Source organism: Ursus arctos, unplaced genomic scaffold (genome assembly GCF_023065955.2).
Source record: "Ursus arctos isolate Adak ecotype North America unplaced genomic scaffold, UrsArc2.0 scaffold_14, whole genome shotgun sequence".
Classification (NCBI taxonomy): domain Eukaryota; kingdom Metazoa; phylum Chordata; class Mammalia; order Carnivora; family Ursidae; genus Ursus; species Ursus arctos.
Window position 1 is genome coordinate 24,136,882 of NW_026622808.1, and position 17,491 is coordinate 24,154,372.

Here is a 17,491-nt window from a genome sequence, read left to right on the forward strand (position 1 = left end):
AATAGGAAAACATGTTTATTATATTGAAGATTGCTACAATGAATCCAGTACCTAAGGGTAGACAAATTTATTCTATAAATACATATATAAAGATACATAGACATGAGTGTCTAAGAACTTTATGTGTTATACTCTTGTATATAAGGTCTTGGGGAATTTTTCTTATTCATCCATATTAATATTGTGGAATTACCGCTCCTGTAGATCCCATTTCAGTTAGTTCTCTAAACTGCCTTCAATTTTATTGAATATAGTTGTACTGAAACTTCTCTCTTTAAAACTGTTTTTATCTCCTCTGTCATTCTATGCATTTCATAATGTCTAATTTTCTAGAATTCGTTCCTATATAAGTGCATATACAGCCACACCCATAAAGAAAAAGATGAACAGCACAGGTGAAGTCCTTGCTCCTTTGATCCTTACATCAGAGTGACAGCCAAAAGAGCAGTGAGATAATGTGAGTCCGAGATAATGTCCTCAGATAAGTCACATGAAGAGTATTCAGAGTAAGAGAATAGACAGCCATGGGGTGTCTAGGATTTTACAGAGTCTGGGGAGGCCTTTGCATGGTGGACAAGAAACAGAACTGTGAGCAGTTGTGCTCCTGGCTCTTGTCAAGAAAGTGACTAAAACCCAAAGCCTAAGAATGACAAACAAACACAAAAAGATGTCACATAAGAAAAGTGGTAAAGGGACCCACCTCATTCTCTATTGGACTAAATAAAGACCAGTGGGTCAAATAGATATGGAAAAAGGCACAGGAAAAACAAGTCTTCTGCTTTTTGCAATCTGGTAATAAAAATGCCTAATTTTGTGAAGTGTTGGTTTATTCTCTTTACTCATTTTTCTCTTGTGATGTTCAATCTTTAAGGTGTTTCAAAACAAAGATTTCACTACTGTTGTTTTTTGGACAATTTATGTTTGCTCTTTTATTAATTTTGCTAGATATAAATGGGATATAACCAGGACTGGATGCCACCAGCACCAAGGAAGATTTCCTTCCTTACAGTCTCTCAGGACAACTGAGCTTATTAGATCATTTTACTCTTTATGTCCATCTCATTTCTCCCTCCCTCCATCTCTCTCTTTCTGTTTATTGAACAAAAATATTTATGATTCTTTACACACAGGTCAAAAAGTGTCCATTCCCAAATGGAGCCCGAAGATTATTTGACCCTGAGAGGCTAGAAATAGGAATTTCTGGGTACTATTTCTACATTCCTCATAGGAAATGTAATATAATGTGTAAGCATTCATATCCTAAGCAGTGTATTAGGGCAGGTGGGGGGTGGGGCAAGAAAGACATAGAGTAACACACACTGGGTGGACATGGTGTGCTGTTTTCTGTGTATGTGACAGTGTGCATGTGTGTGTGCACATGTGTGCATGTGTGTGTGGGGACCATGAAGAGTGAGAGCATTCCTCAGAGCAGGGATACCTAGGCTCCTCTATTACAAGTTTACCCTTATAATACACAAGCCGAACTAAGTCAACAGATGGTACTAAGGAGGGATGTTCAATTGACAGATTCATAAAGTGCAAGAGGTACATAGTGTGGACGAGGAAGTCTCTGTGTCTTAAACTTGAAGCAGCTATGAGGCCACATGGTTCTACAAAATTCACTGCCACCACCTGTCGTCACTGTCTTATGACCAATCCGCTCACCACACTGGCTTCCTCCTGAGCCTTGATTTTCTGAACAGAAACAGGTCCTTGGGTCCTTTGCACTGACTATTCACTCTGACAGGAAAACCTCCTGTCTTCCACCCTCTCTTCCATGAGTTCCCTGTTCAAATGTCACCTTCTTAGCCAGTCTTGACTGAACACCCAACATAACACCCCACCCCCCTACTGTCTCCTTTAACCTGCTTCTGTTTTGTTTTTTTTTTTCATGACATCTATCTCCATCTCACGATTATTTAATCTTTACATTTGCTTCTATCCTATCACCATCATTGCATTTTAGGGACTATTGCTTTTCAGCACCTTCTACTTTATGACTAGAAATTTCTGAAACACGGTTGACACTCTAGATTTCCTCAAAGACATGATATAATTTCTTATTAAAACTGTATAATCCTGGACCTGTTGGAGAACATCTTATGTTTGGATGAAAATTCCCAATCAGAAAGGAACTGGGGATCCTCTCAAGAAGCCCAGATCCATTCACAAAATATTGAAATTAATTTCCTGACTGGAAAATATACATTGTAGCATTCCACAATGTGAGCAATGCACATTTCTGTCAAAATTAATCATGTTATTTCCCCTGTAGTGGTAGTCACCTCCACCAATGGAAACAAGAAACAATACAGGAATTTCAAAGTTTCTTCTTCTGGGATTTTCAGAGGACCCAGAACTGCAGGCCCTCATATTTGGGCTTTTCCTCTCCGTGTACCTGATCACTGTGCTTGGAAACCTGCTCCTCATCCTGGCTGTCAGCTCTGACTCCCACCTCCACACCCCCATGTACTTCTTCCTGGCCAACCTGTCCTTTGTAGACATCTGTTTCACCTCCACCACCATCCCCAAGATGCTGGTGAGCATCCAGACACAGAACAAAGTGATCACTTATGAAGGGTGCCTCAGCCAGATGTATTTTTTCCTACTCTTTTCAGGATTAGACATCTTTCTCCTGGCTGTGATGGCCTATGACCGCTTTGTGGCCATCTGTCACCCCCTGCACTACAAAGTCATCATGAATCCCCAGCTCTGTGGACTGCTAGTTCTAGTGACCTGGATCATAAGTCTCCTGCATTCCTTGTTAGAAAGCTTAATGGTGTTGCGGCTATTCTTCTGTACAGAGTTGGAAATCCCCCACTTTTTCTGTGAACTCAATAAGATGATCCAACTTGCCTGTTCTGATACTTTTCTTAATAACATGGTGATGTATTTTGCAGCTGTGTTGTTGGGTGGTGCTTCCCTGTCTGGGATCCTTTACTCTTATGCTAAAATAGTTTCCTCCATCCTTGGGATCTCATCAGCTCAGGGTAAGTATAAAGCATTTTCCACCTGTACCTCACACTTGTCGGTTGTCTCCTTATTTTATTGTACGGGCCTAGGAGTGTACCTTAGCTCTGCTGCTACCCAGAGCTCCCATTCAAGTGCAGTGGCCTCGGTGATGTATACAGTTGTCACACCTATGCTGAACCCCTTCATCTACAGCCTTAGGAACAAAGAAATAAAGAGGGCTCTGATGAGATTCTCTGGGATGGCAGCTCTAAAAGGGTGAATCATCCTGGGGCTGAAGAACTGCCCTTGATTGCATGGTCCAAAACCTTTGAGTCAGAAGTTGAGAATTTTTATGCAGAGTGTGGAAGTAGAACTTGTTTCCTTAATTTATTTCCTGCTATTTCTATGTTTTTTATTTTGATGTCTCATACAAAATATGTAACTCATTTTATTAAGCTCTGTGTTAACTCTGATATCCAAGATATTTTCCCTTTGTCATTTTCTTATGTCTCAATATCATTCCTGACTTTGGATGTGAAATATTTGGACATTTTCACTTATTCAAAGGACTACATGAATTTGATAAGAATAATTTCTTCTCAAATAAAATATGTCATAGTGAGTATTTTTTCTTTTGATTGACTGAATACTACTCCTATGGAAAATCTACTCTTGGGCACCACAGCTGTTTATGTGAGTTTATAACAGAGAAAAATCTGAGACCATGTGCTTCACTCTGGTGAACATCATTCCTTTGTATCTCACTACCTTCCCTGCTCTTCCTGAGAATGCATACTTTGACATCTGGTGGTTTTAGCTGATCATGCAGATTTTTCTACACATTAGGATCTTGTTATTACACAGCTTGTGTCCATCATGCCTCCCACTGGCAAAAAAAAAATGATAATAAAATACATGCCTCCAAGTGGAATCTATACAGAAAGACAAATAAGGGGGAAAAATATTGACATAATATGCCCAAACTTGGCCTAAGGATGATGAAACAAAATATTAAATTGTATATTTATTGCTATGCAAAATATTTCCCTCTCAGGCACTTCATCTATTCATTGAATGATGGAATATCAGGTCCATTTGTAATGTGTATTCATTAAGATGAAAGACTGGTGGCATGTTTAGGGTTTTATTAGATTATGTTCTTTTTTAAATAATAAGTTTTATTATATTATGTTAATCTCCATACAGTACATCCCTAGTTTTTGATGTAAAGTTCCATGATTCATTACTTGCATATAACACCTTATGTTCTGGTGCTATTGTAAATGCAATCAATTCCTTAATTTCTCTTTCGTCAGTCTCATTGTTAGTGTGTAGAAATGCAACTGGTTTTTGTGCATTGATTTTGTATCCTGCCACATTACTGAATTACTGTATGAGTTCTAATAATTTGGGGGTGGAGTCTTTTGGGTTTTCCACATAAATCGGCGAAGAGAGAGTTTCACTTCTTTGCTAATTTAAATACTTCTTATTTCTTTCTGTTGTCTGATTGCTGTTGCTAGGACTTCTAGGACTATGTTGAACAATAGTGGTGAGAGTGGGCATCCTTGTTGTGTTCCTGATAAGGGAAAGGTTCTCAGCTTTTCCCCATTGAGAATGATATTAGCTGTGGGCTTTTCATGAATGGTTTTTATGAAATTGAGGAATGTACCCTCTTACCCTACACTCTGATGGGTTTAAATCAGGAAGGAATGCTGTATTTTGTGAAATGTTTTTTTTCTGCATCATTTGAGAGGACCTTATGATTCTTGTTTCTTCTCTAATTAACGTGTTCTATCATACTGATTGATTTGAGAATGTTGAACCACCCTTGCATTCCAGGGATATATACCACCTGGTCATAATGAATAATCCTTTTAATGTACTATTGGATCTTATTAGCTAGGATCTTGTTGAGAATTTTGGCATCCATATTCACCAGGGTTATTGGTCTGTAATTCTTTTTGATGGCGTCTTTGCCTGGTTTGGGGATCAAGGTAATGCTGGCCTCATAGAAGGAGTTTGGAAGTTTTCCTTCTGTTTCTATTTTTTGAAACAGCTTCGGGAAAATAGGTATTATTACTTCTTTGAATGTTTGGTAGAATTCCCCAGGGAACCCATCAGGCCCTGGACTGTTGTTTTTGGGGAGGTTTTCGATCACGGCTTCAATCTTGTTACTAGATATTGGCCTATTTAGGTTGTCAGTCTCCTCCTGTTTCAGTCTTGGTAGTTTATAGGTTTCCAGGAAGGCATCCATTTCTTCCAGGTTGCTTAATTTATTGGCATATGGTTGTTGATAGTTTTTAATGATTGTTCCTATTTCCTTGGTGTTAGTCATGATCTCTCCCCTCTCATTCATAATTTTATTAATATGGGTCCTTTCCCTTTTCTTTTGGATAAGTCTGGCTAGCGGTTTATCAATCTTATTAATTATTTCAAGGAACCAGCTTCTAGTTTGGTTGATCTGCTCTACTGTATTTCTGGTTTCTAATTCATTGATCTCTGCTCTAATCTTAATTAGTTCACATTTTGTGTGTGGCTTAGGCCTGTCTTCTGCTCCATTTCCAGTTATTTAAAGTGTGAGTATAAGGTCTGTATTTTAGATTTTTCTGTTCTTTTGAGTGAGGCTTGGATGGCTATGTATTTCCCCTTTAAGACTGCATTTGCAGTATCCCATAGGTTTTGGACCAATGTGTTTTCATTCTCATTGGTTTTCATAAATTGCTTAGTTCTTATTTGATTTCCTGGTTTATTCAAACATTCCTAAGCAGGATGGTCTTTAACTTCTGATTTTTCTCCATTTGTTTTTCTTATCATTGAGTTCCAGTTTCAAAGCATTGTGGTTTCAGAATATGCAGAAAATAATCTGTCTTTTGGTATTGGTTGAGATCTGTTTTATGACCCAGAATGTGGTCTGATCTGGAGAAAGTTCCATGTGCATTCAAAAAGAATGAGTATTCTGTTGTTTTAGGGTAGAATGTTCTTTGAGGTCCATCTAGTCCAGTGTGTCCTTCTAAGCTCTTATTTCTTTGTTGATTTTCTGCTTGGATGATCTGTCTATTGGTTTCTGGTTGAACATTTCCAGTGCTACATACAAATATTATTCCTTCCATGTCTCTAAACAAAATATCTCCCACCCTTCAAAATTTTGCCATAACCTCTAAAGGGGCAGCGAATGAACAATATCAGTATCATCCACCATATACGATCCTTATTATAACAGGATGACTCACCAGCAAGCTTGGATTCCTGTCCGGGTTGTTATTCAGGTCACAAGTTTTGGGCACACATACGTGCCATTCCCACCTTTCTATGTTACCTCAAAGGGGCCACAATTGAGTCATTTTTAATACATTTACATGAATTAAACTTAAAGAACAGAGTAATCACAAATGCTACCCTCAATGATCAGAATACATGCCTAGATAAAAAGAATTAGATTATTACAAATGCTGTCAGTTCTGCCTGATTTGATTATTATATCAGTTAGTTATCGCTGCATACAAAACCCCCTAAAATAAAATGGCTTGTACAATGTGTTTATTATGGAAGGGGATTGCAGGGTAGAGAGTTGTTCTGATCTCTGCAGGGCTCCTCAAGAGTCCTTAGTCAGGTGTGAATCCATAAATTGTGTTTCTAAGGCTCATCCATAAGGCGTGTGGTTGTAGTGCTCTTCTGTCTTCAAACAATATATGATATTTAACTCCTTTTACGTATGTAGGTTGATCTTCAAGTTTATGAGAAAAGAAGTTTTATCAAATGTGAATTATCTTAATTTAATTCCATTATTTTAATACCCACATGTGAACCCTCGCTTTTTCACAGTTGGACGAGAGCGCTCCCACCATGATAGATGTGACCCAGCTACCTGAGCTCCAGATCTGACCCTGAGTCATGCACCATAGAATTTTTAAATTCTATTTATTTTATTGGAGCATTATCACATGCAATACTCTACATATTTAAAGTGTACAACATTAGGAATTGAAAGGGTCATTGAAAAATCACTGCATGATTCCATTTCTATAGAATGCCTGAGGTGCACAATAAGTTCTAACTGCTTTGTTATGCAATTGTTAGGGTGTAATCCCTCCAGCCTTCATTTCCTTTTAAACACAATATGGAATCATAAATATAACTTCATGGAATGTTGAAAGGAAAAATGAAAGATGAGGAAATACTCTGTGGGATGAAGAATATTCAAGAGTGAAGGTTTGGGATGTAAGTGTATTTGTATTCATGTACATCTTTGTTTCAAGGAAACACACTCACATGCATGGGTGTACGTGCACAAGGCTCAGAACCATCAGTATAACTCGTTACAATATACCTATTTGGTTGAAAGAAAGCTTGAGAGAAACTTAGAGGGTAAAGAAATGAATAGAATTAACATTTGCATTCACATGGAATCCTAGGAATGTAGACATTTAGACAAAAAAAATTAGAGTAGAACAGATAGGTTTAATGTTCACAATGAATTTATTACCTCTCTTAACCCCAGAGGCCTCAAAGAGAGAACCACATTGACATTTATACAAGGAGAACTTCTCTGTACCAGCTCCTAGGGCTGAATATCTCCAAACTGACTTTAGATTCTTCTTCTTAAGGAAGGGTTTCAACACAAAATGCCCTCACCCAAGGAAGCTAAGTGAATGAATTGAGAGGCTTAAATTAGATTCTTCAAAGAAAATTTTATTGGCAAAATGTCTTTGTCACTTTCTTGTTGCTGCTACGACAAATTACCACACTGAGGGTTTAAAAAAAAAAAAATTATACTCTTCCAGTGCTGGAAGTCAAAGCTGAAAATGGGGCTTATTGGTCTAAAATCAAGATGTCTCTGCAGGACACAGAGAGCATAAATTCCTGCCTAGTTACATGACTCTGGGTCACACTTTAATCTCCACCAAAATTCATGCCTTTCCAAACTCTAGTTGGCACCTGACACAGATACTCATTTGAGTTACTTTTTTTTTTAATTTAAGATTTATTTATTTATTTATTTATTTATTTATTTATTTATTTACCTGAGAGAGAGAGAGAAATAAAGACATACAGAGAGAGAGAGACCAAAGGCAGGTGTGGAGGGGCAGAGGGAGAGAGAGAAAGAGAATCTCAAACAGACTCCCTGTTGAGTGTGGACCCCACCCCCACAAGGTGGGGCTTGATCCAACAACCCTGAGATCATGACCTGAGCTGAATCAAAGAGTTGGATGCTCAACTGACTGAACCACCCAGGCACCCCTAGAGTCACTTTGTTAGAGTTATCCAAAATAAGCCTGAATAACAGAATGATCATGAATGTTGCTGCGTAGCAAGTTATCCTGAAAGCAAATGGTTTGGTATAATGACTTTAGTAGAAAGTGGAATGCATGATAATGAGTTGTTCTAGTATCTGTTGAACTCTTCAACATTTTTGAGTCAGCTGTGGGTCAGCTTGGGGAGCTCTGCTGATCTCAACAGGGCATTCTAATATAATTGGCTTTGGCTCGCAGTTGTGGCCGACCTAGGTGGCCTTGGCTTGGACAAATGGTCTCTGTTCCACATGTCCTCACTTCCTCTGGCAGCCCACCCAGCTTAATTCACTTTTTGCAGACAGAGTTCCAAGACAAAGCAGCAGAAATGCACCAAGGCTCTAAGGTCCACTGTCACTCCCATCATATCCTACTGGCCACAGCACATAAAATACCCTAATCTAGCCCATATCCAAGATAGAAGAATATTCTCCACCATCTGATGGAGGGTGCTGCACGCACTGCCAAAGACATGGCTACAGAGAAAGAGAGGGATGTGGGACCATCACTGCAAACAGTCTACCACTGGTGTAAATTTCAGTTTGAAAGTTTTCATGTCCATGTCTACCTTCACCAGTGGAATGATCTCAGAGAAGACAGTGAGACTGAATTATGTGTATGGGGCAGTTATGGAAATTCTACTCCAGAGAGTTAGGCTTTCCTCCAATGGTAAATATTTCCTCCCCACCCCTTGCCTATAGATCACCATTCTTAGTCTAAGAAAAGATGAAAGAGGATTGTTTAATCAGACTCAGGTGAGTGTGAACAGGTAGCTAGATGGTGAACATATTTTGAGGGGAATTCAATGCCAACATCTGAAGTATTTGCTATGTTGGATTATGAGCAACTTTGGAGTTAGGAGTAGGGGACCCTTTTCAACCGGTCCCCTGAATTTAGCTGGATATCTACAAAACCATTCTTACATCTCATCCTGAGATGTAAGAATATACATCTGGATCTCTATAAGCAGAAAAACACTGCCTGTTGTGAGGTAGGAAGGGTGGAGTTGTTAATCTGCCAGGAGATAACAGAAGATAAACAGAAGGGGGAGGGAGCCTCCATAAGCTGGCTCCTGGAAAGTGATATAACATCAGAGCACAAAAGCGTCCTACGCAGGGGACTGGGCAAAAACTCTCAGAGCAGTAGCAGTGGAGAAAGGGCTTTAGAGTAGCACACAGACAGGATCTAGGTGCTGTGGGTGCGTGAGCCCACAGCCACTTGTGGCTTTAGAACCACAAAGAGCAGGGACATGCCTGGGCACCTGGGACGACCTCTATGAGAGTCCCTGTGGGCACGCACCATGGGAAGCTGCAGTTTTCAGTGGCATATACAGAAATGGAGACTTTTTGTCCAGGAGGGTTTAGTGAAGAGAACAGACTGTGAATTCTCTGCTCTGGTTTGGGTGCAGCCATTTTTGCTCAGACCCACGGAAGAAGTGCTAAAAGCCATCAGAGAACAAAACCTCAAAAAACTGGTTTCCCATGAGGCCATCCCCTGATTGGGGCAGGGTAACTCCGCCCAAACAGGGTTGCCTGAGAAACAGAATGGATGGAGAGATAAAGAGCTTCCAGAATCTGCAGAAACTGAAAGAATATGTGACCACTAAGCCAGCCCTGCAAGAAATATTAAAGGGGATTCTGTAAGCGAAGAGAGACCCCAAGAGTCACATAGACCAGAAATTTACAGAGACAATCTATAGAAACAGGGACTTTACAGGCAATATGATGGCACTAAATGCATATCTTTCAATAGTTACTCTCAAAGTGAATGGCCTAAATGCTCCCATGAAATGGCACAGGGTTGCAGATAGGACACAAAGACATGACTCATTAATATACTGTCTACAAGAGACTAATTTTGAATCTAAAGACACCTACAGGTTGAAAGTGAGGGGATGAAGGACCATTTATCATCCCAACAGACCTCAAAAGAAAGCTGGGATAGCAATTCTCACATCAGACAAATTAGATTTTAAGGCAAAGACTATAGTAAGAGATGTAGAGGGACACTATATCATACTTAAAGGGTCTATCCAACAAGAACATCTAACAATTGTAAATATCTGTGCCCCCAACATGGGAGCAGCCAACTACATAATCCACCTGTTAACCAAAATAAAGAATCATATTGAAAATAATACATTAATAGTAATAGATCTTAACACCCCACTCTCAGCAAAGGACAAATCATCTAAGCAAAAGATCAAGAAACAAGAGCTTAGAATGACACATTGGACCAGATGGACTTTGTAGATATTTACAGAACATTCCAACCTAAAACAACAGAATACTATTTTTTCTCAAGTCCACATGGAACTTCCTCCCGAATAGACCACATACTGAGTCAAAAATCAGGTCTCAACTGATATCAAAAGACTGAAATTATTCCCTGCATGTTATCAGCCCACAATGTTTTGAAACTGGAACTCAACCACAAGAAAAAAAAAATTGTAAGGAATTCAAACACTTGCAGGCTAAAAACCATCCTGCTAAAGAATGATTGGATCAACCAGGAAATTAAAGATGAACTTAAACAATTCATATAAACTAATGAGAATGAAAATACATCTGTCCAAATCCTATGGGATACTGCAAAGGAGGTTCTAAGGGGGAAATACATAGCCATCCAAGCCTCACTCAAAAAAGTAGAAAAATTCCAAATAAATAAGCTAATCTTACACCTAAAGGAGCTGGCGAAAGAAAAGGAAATAAAACCTGAACCAAGCAGGAGAAGAGAAATAATAAAGATTAGAGCAGAGATCAATGAAACAGAAACCAGAAATTAAAAATCAGATCAATGAAATTAAAAATTGGTTCTTTGAAAGAATAAAAAAGATCAATAAACCTCTGGCCAGACTTATCCAAAAGAAAAGAGAAAGGCTTGAAATCAATAAAATCATGAATGAAAGGGAAGAGAAAATGACTAACACAAAGAAGATAGAAACAATTAGAAATTATTACCACTAATATATGCCAACAAATTTAGCAACCTGGAAAAAATGGATGTCTTCCTGGAAACTTATAAACTACCAAGACTGAAGTAGGAAGAAAAAGACAATCTGAATAGACCAATAACCAGCAAGGAAATTGAAGCAGTAATCAAAAACCTCCCAAAAAAAACAAGAGTCCAGGGCCAGATGGCTTCCCAGGGGAATTCTACCAAACGTTTATTTTTTTTAAATTTTTTATTATGTTATGTTAATCACCATACAGTACATCATTAGTTTTTGATGTAGTGTTCCATGAGTCATTGTTTGTGTATAACACCCAGTGCTCCATGCAATATGTGCACTCCTTAATACCCATCACCGATGTATCCCAATCCCCCACCCCTTTCCCCTCTGAAGCCCTCAGTTTGTTTCCCAGAGTCTATGGTCTTTCATGGTTCATCTCCCTTCTGTTTAACCCCCCTTCATTCTACCCTTCCTTCTCCTACCGATCTCCCTGCTATTTCTTATGTTCTATAAATGAGTGAAACCATACGATAATTGTCTTTCTCTGCTTGACTTATTTCACTTAGCATAATCTCCTCCAGTCCCATCCATGTTGCTGCAAATGTTGGGTAATTGTTCTTTCTGATGGCTGAGTAACATTCCATTGTATATACAGACTACATCTTCTTAATCCATTCATCTGTTGAAGGGCATCTCAGCTCCTTCCACAAATTAGCTATTGTGGACAATGCTGCTATGAACATTGGGGTGAATATGGCCCTTCTCTTCACTACGTCTGTATCTTTGGGGTAAATATCCAGTACTGCAATTGCTTCTACCAAACATTTAAAGAAGAAATAATACCTGTTCTACTGAAACTGTTTCAAAAAATAGAAACAGAAGGAAGACTTCCAACCTCGTTCTATGAGGCCAGCATTACTCTGATCCCAAAACCAGATAAAGACTCCATCAAAAAGGAGAATTACAAACTGATATCCCTATGAATACAGATGTCAAAATACTCATGAGGATCCTAGCCAATAGGATCCAACAGTACATTAAAAGGATTATCCATCATGACCAGGTGGGATTTATTCCTGGGATGCAAGGTGGTTCAACATTTACAAATCAATGTAATAGAGCATATTAACAAAAGAAAAGACAAGAACTGTATGATCCTCTCAATTGGTGCAGAAAAAACTTTTGACAAAATACAACATCCTTTCCTGATTAAAACTCTTCAGAGTGTAGGAATAGAGGGAACATACCTCAATATCATAAAAGCTATCTATGAAAAGCTCACAGAGAATATCATTATCAATGGGGGAAAGCTGAGAGTTTTTCTCTTAAGGTCGGAACACAACAGGGATGTCCACTCTCACTATAATTGTTCAACATATTATTAGAAGCTCTGGCCTCAGGAATCAGACAACAAAAGAAATAAAAGCATTCAAATTGGCAAAGAAATATTCAAACGCTCTCTCTCTTCACAGATGACATGATTCTTTATGTGGAAATCCCAAAAGACTCCACCCCCAAATTAGTAGAACTCATAGAGTAATTCAGCAATGTGGCAGGATAAAAAAAAAAAAATCAACGAACAGAAATCAGTTGCTTTTCTATACGTTAGCAATGTAACTGTAGAAAGAGAATTTAAGGAATCAATTCCATTTACAATAGCACCAAAATCCATAAGATACCTAGGAATAAACCTAACCAAAGAAGTAAAGGATCTGTACTTAGAAACTACACAACACTTATGAAAGAATTTGAAGAAGACAAGAAGAGTTGGAAAAATATTTCATGCCCATGGATTAGAAGAATAAACATTGTTAAAATATCAGTGCTGGCCAGAGCATTCTACACTTCCAATGCTATCCTTATAACAGTACCATTGGCATTTTTCCAAGAGTTGGAACAAACAATCCTAAACTTTGTATGGATCCAGAAATGACCCCAAATCACCAAAAGAATGTTAAAAAAGAAAAACAAAGCTAAGGACATCATGTTGCCTCATTTCAAGCTATATTACAAAGCTATAATCAGGAGGACACATGGTTTTGAAACAAAAACAGACACATAGACCCACACAGATCAATCGAACAGAATAGAGAGCCCAGAATGGACCCTCAACTCTATGGCCAACTAATCTTTGACAAAGAAGGAAAAAATATCCAATGGAAAAAAAGACAGTCTTTTCAATAAATGGTGCTGGGAAAATGGACAGCCACAAGCAGAAGAATGAAAGTGGACCATTCTCTAATACCATACACAAAGATAAACTCAAAATGGATGAAAGACCTCATTGTAAGACAAGAATCCATCAAAATCCTAGAGGAGAACACAGGCAGTGACCTCTTTGACCTTGACTGCAGCAACTTCCTGCAAGACACGTATCCAAAGGCAAAAGCAACAGAACTTTTGGAACTTCATCAAGATAAAAAGCGTCTGCACAGCAAAGGAAACAGTCAACAAAACTAAGCAGCAACCCACAGAATGGGAGATTTTTGCAAATGACATTACAGATTAGGGCTGGTATCCAAGAACTATAAAGAACATATCGAATTCAACACCCAAAAAACAAATAATCCAGTCAAAAAATGGACAGAAGACGTGAAAAGACACTTCTCCAAAGAAGACAAATGAAAAAATGATCAATATCACTAGCTATCAGGGAAATTCAAAACAAATCCACAATAAGATACCACCTCATACCAGTTAGAATGGAAAAATTAACAAGGCAGGAATCAACAAATGTTGGGGATAATGTAGAGAAAGGGGAAACTTTGTGCCACACTCTTGGTGGGAATGAAAGCTGGTACAGCCACTTTGAAAAACCATATGGAGTTTCCTCAAAAAGTTAAAAATAGAGCTACCCTATGACCCAGAAATTGCACTATGAGGTATGTATCTCAAAGATACAGATGTGGTGAAAAGAAGAGGCACGTGCACCCCAATGTTCATTCAGCAATGTCCACAGTAGCCAGACTGTGGAAGGAGTCAAGATGCCCTTCAACAGGCAAATGGATAAAAAGATGTAGTGTATATATACAATGGAATATGACTCAGCCATCAGAAAGGATGAATACCTACCATTTGCATCGACATGGATGGAACTAGATGGGATTATGGTGAGTGAAATAAGTCAAGCAGAGAAAGACAATTATCATATGGTTTCACTCATATGTGAAACATAAGGAATAGTGTGGAGGATGACAGGGGAAGGGAGGGAAAACTGAAGGGGGAGAGATCAGAGAGAGAGACAAACCATGAGACACTATGGACTCTAAGAAACAAACCGAGGGCTTTAGAAGGGAGGGATGTGGGGGGATGGGGTAGCCAGGTGATGGGTATTAAGGAAGGCACGTGTGGTGATGAGCGCTGGGTGTTAAGGAACTAATTAATCATTAAACGCTATGTCAAAAACTAATGGTGTAGTATATTGTGGCTAACTGAATGTACTAAAAATGAAAAGAAAAGATCAAAGAAATAAATTTTTTTTTCCAGATGCCTCAGAGACACCAGGGACCTTGTATGTAACTTACTGATTGATGGAGCTAAGAACTGTTGTATCACAGCTGCCGTCTTCATGGCATCCTTAATGTAGATACTGTTTTCCTATTGATTGACTTTCCCAATGACATATTCAAAATAGTTTTCATCCTGGTAGTTTTTTAAAATTTTTATATGGGGAGGGTTCTGCTGGAAGGAGGCATTATTTGAAATGCAAGTAGAAGAAGAGACATAGGAACATTTTCCCTCAGTTTTACAGCTTTATTGAAAGGTAATGATATATAAAATTGTGATTGGTGATTTCATGTGCATATACATTGTGAAGTGATCATCACAATAGTTTAGTGAATACGTCCATCTTTTCACATAGTTACCATTTCTTTCTGTTCTAAGAACATTTACTATGTACTCCGTTAGTAACATTCAATATATAACACAATAGATTTAAGCATAATGACCATGTTGTACATTAAGTTCCCAGAACTCATTTATCATATAACTGAAGGCTAGTATGTTTGTAGGTTTTCACCAGCATCTTCTCATTTCCCCAAACCCCAGCCACCAGGAAATATCAACCTACTCTCTGTTTCTATGAGTTCAGATTTTTGTATTTAACATATAAGTCAGATCATAAAGTATTTGACTTTTTCTGTCTGTCTGTTTCACTTTGCATAACGCCATTGCAGTCCATACATTTTAGCAAAGGAAAAGATGTCCTCATTTTTTAATGCTGAATTCCATTGTATTGTTATGCCATCATCATCAATTCGTCTGTTGATGGATACTGGGCTATTTCCATGTCTTGGCTATTGTGAATAATGCTGCAATGAAAGAAAGGGCACAGATATGTGAGATATTCAAATATGTGGGAATTAAACCATGCCTGCCATGAACGGCTGATGCATGAAAGAACAAACCAAAAAGGAAATTTAAAAATCTTGAGCCAAAAGAAAATGGAAACACAGCCTATCAAAACATATGGGATGTTGCAAAAACAGCTCTAAGAGGGAAGTTTATAACAATGAATGTCAACATTAAGAAAAAATTTAAAAACCTTAAGTAAATAACTTAATTTTATGATTTAAAGACCTAGAAAAACAAGAACAAATTAAGTCCAAAGCAGCAGAAGAAAAGAAATACCAAATATTAGAGCATACAAAATTTATACATAGACCAGAAAGCCAACAGAAAACATTAACAAAGCTAAGAGTCAATAATTTGAAAAGCTTAGCAAAATTGACAAACCTTTAGTTAGACCAAAAAGGGGGGGCACTGCAGAAGATGGAAATAAATAAAATCATCAGCAAAAGATGGTAACTTACAACCAATACAATAGAAATACAAAGAATCATAGAAGACCACTATGAACAATTTCACTCCAACATACTGGACAACCTAGAAGAAATGGATAAAACCTAGAAAGGGGGTGCCTATGTGGCTCAGTGTGCTAACCATCTGCCTTTGCTTCAGATCATGATCCCAGGGTCCTGCGATCAAGCCCCAATTCTCACTCCCTCCTCAGTGGGGAGCCTGGTTTCTTCTCCCTTGTGCCTCTCTCCCTCTGATACTCATGCTGGCGTGCTGTCTCTCTGCACTCTCTCACTCAAATAAATAAATAAAATCTTTAAAAATACACCCGAAATGTGAGAACACAGCCAAGATTAGCATAGTACTTCCAGCTGACCCACAGTTGACAGCAACCTCATGGGAGACCAGCTGAGACAAGAAGAATTCTCCATCATAGACTCCAATGTAATAATAAAAAAAAGCATTCTCTTATATTGTTTCCTTTTGGCATGGCTTGTTATGCAGCAATAGCTGACTGATACAATAATTAATGTAAACAGAACTGAGAATATTAAGAATAATCTCCTGCTTCTTATTTTTGACATTTCTTCTGATATTTGAAAGGAGTATTCATAGTGGTCTGGTTATTCACATTTATTTTAGACAACTGTACTAAAAAGTGACTACCATTGAGATTCCCATCCAGGTAACTGGTGGAGGTTGGAAAAAAATCTATGTTTTTGCAGGAGTAACTTGTGGGACCCTCAGTCACAAGTTTCCATTCTCAGAGCATTACTGTACAGGAATTCCAGCTCCTGTCTGAGTCATCCTTTGATCATAGGATTGAAGAGAGTTTAGAGTATAAGAATAAAGAATAAAGAATTAATGACAGAGTGAATACACTTATTGTTCACTCCTTCACATTATAATATTTTTAAAGGAGGATATTACATTACAGCATTTTTAAAGGAGGATATATTAAGTTTTGGGCAACGGAAGGGGTAATATTTAGGCAGGGCTTGAACTTTTCAAAAAGAAACGCAAAATCATCCAATTAAATAACCCAAAATCTGCCATTAAATTCTCCATTCGAATTAATAAAACCCTTTACACATGGACACCACACATCCCACACTTTAGTGAGTAGATGTACATCATTGAAAACACATATTCCACAATAAAATATTGTATGATTGGAACGTTTACTTCATCATATTTTGATTCTTCTCTGATACTGAGCCCCTATTAAGTCATTTGGTTTATGCAAATTTGTCTTTTTGTAGATTATGCTTGGAGGGTGTTTTTATAAGCAATTTTCTTCTTACTGTTCTGTGCCAGGGATACTGTGGATGCTGAGCTGATGAGAACAGGACCCTAAGGAGGATCATAAAACCCCATGACTAGCTACAAGACAAACTAGTACACTAAAATCTGTATCACCAAGAAGAGGGTTTAAAGTAGTAACATGGAAATGAATAGCAGGCACAGAGTGAAAACCTGTGATCTCAGAATTTCTTAT

General features: G+C 38.1%; 1 protein-coding gene across 1 annotated transcript in view; it reads left to right on the forward strand.

Moving 5' to 3' along the window:
* Positions 1-2,293: 2,293 nt before the first annotated feature.
* Positions 2,294-17,491, forward strand: part of LOC113249135 (olfactory receptor-like protein OLF4) — a 43,073-nt gene continuing 27,875 nt past the window's right edge. Inside the window, exon 1 of the mRNA XM_026490682.4 lies at positions 2,294-2,805. Within this exon, the coding sequence (XP_026346467.3) occupies positions 2,294-2,805 (512 nt within the window). The remainder of the gene's footprint in view (positions 2,806-17,491) is intronic.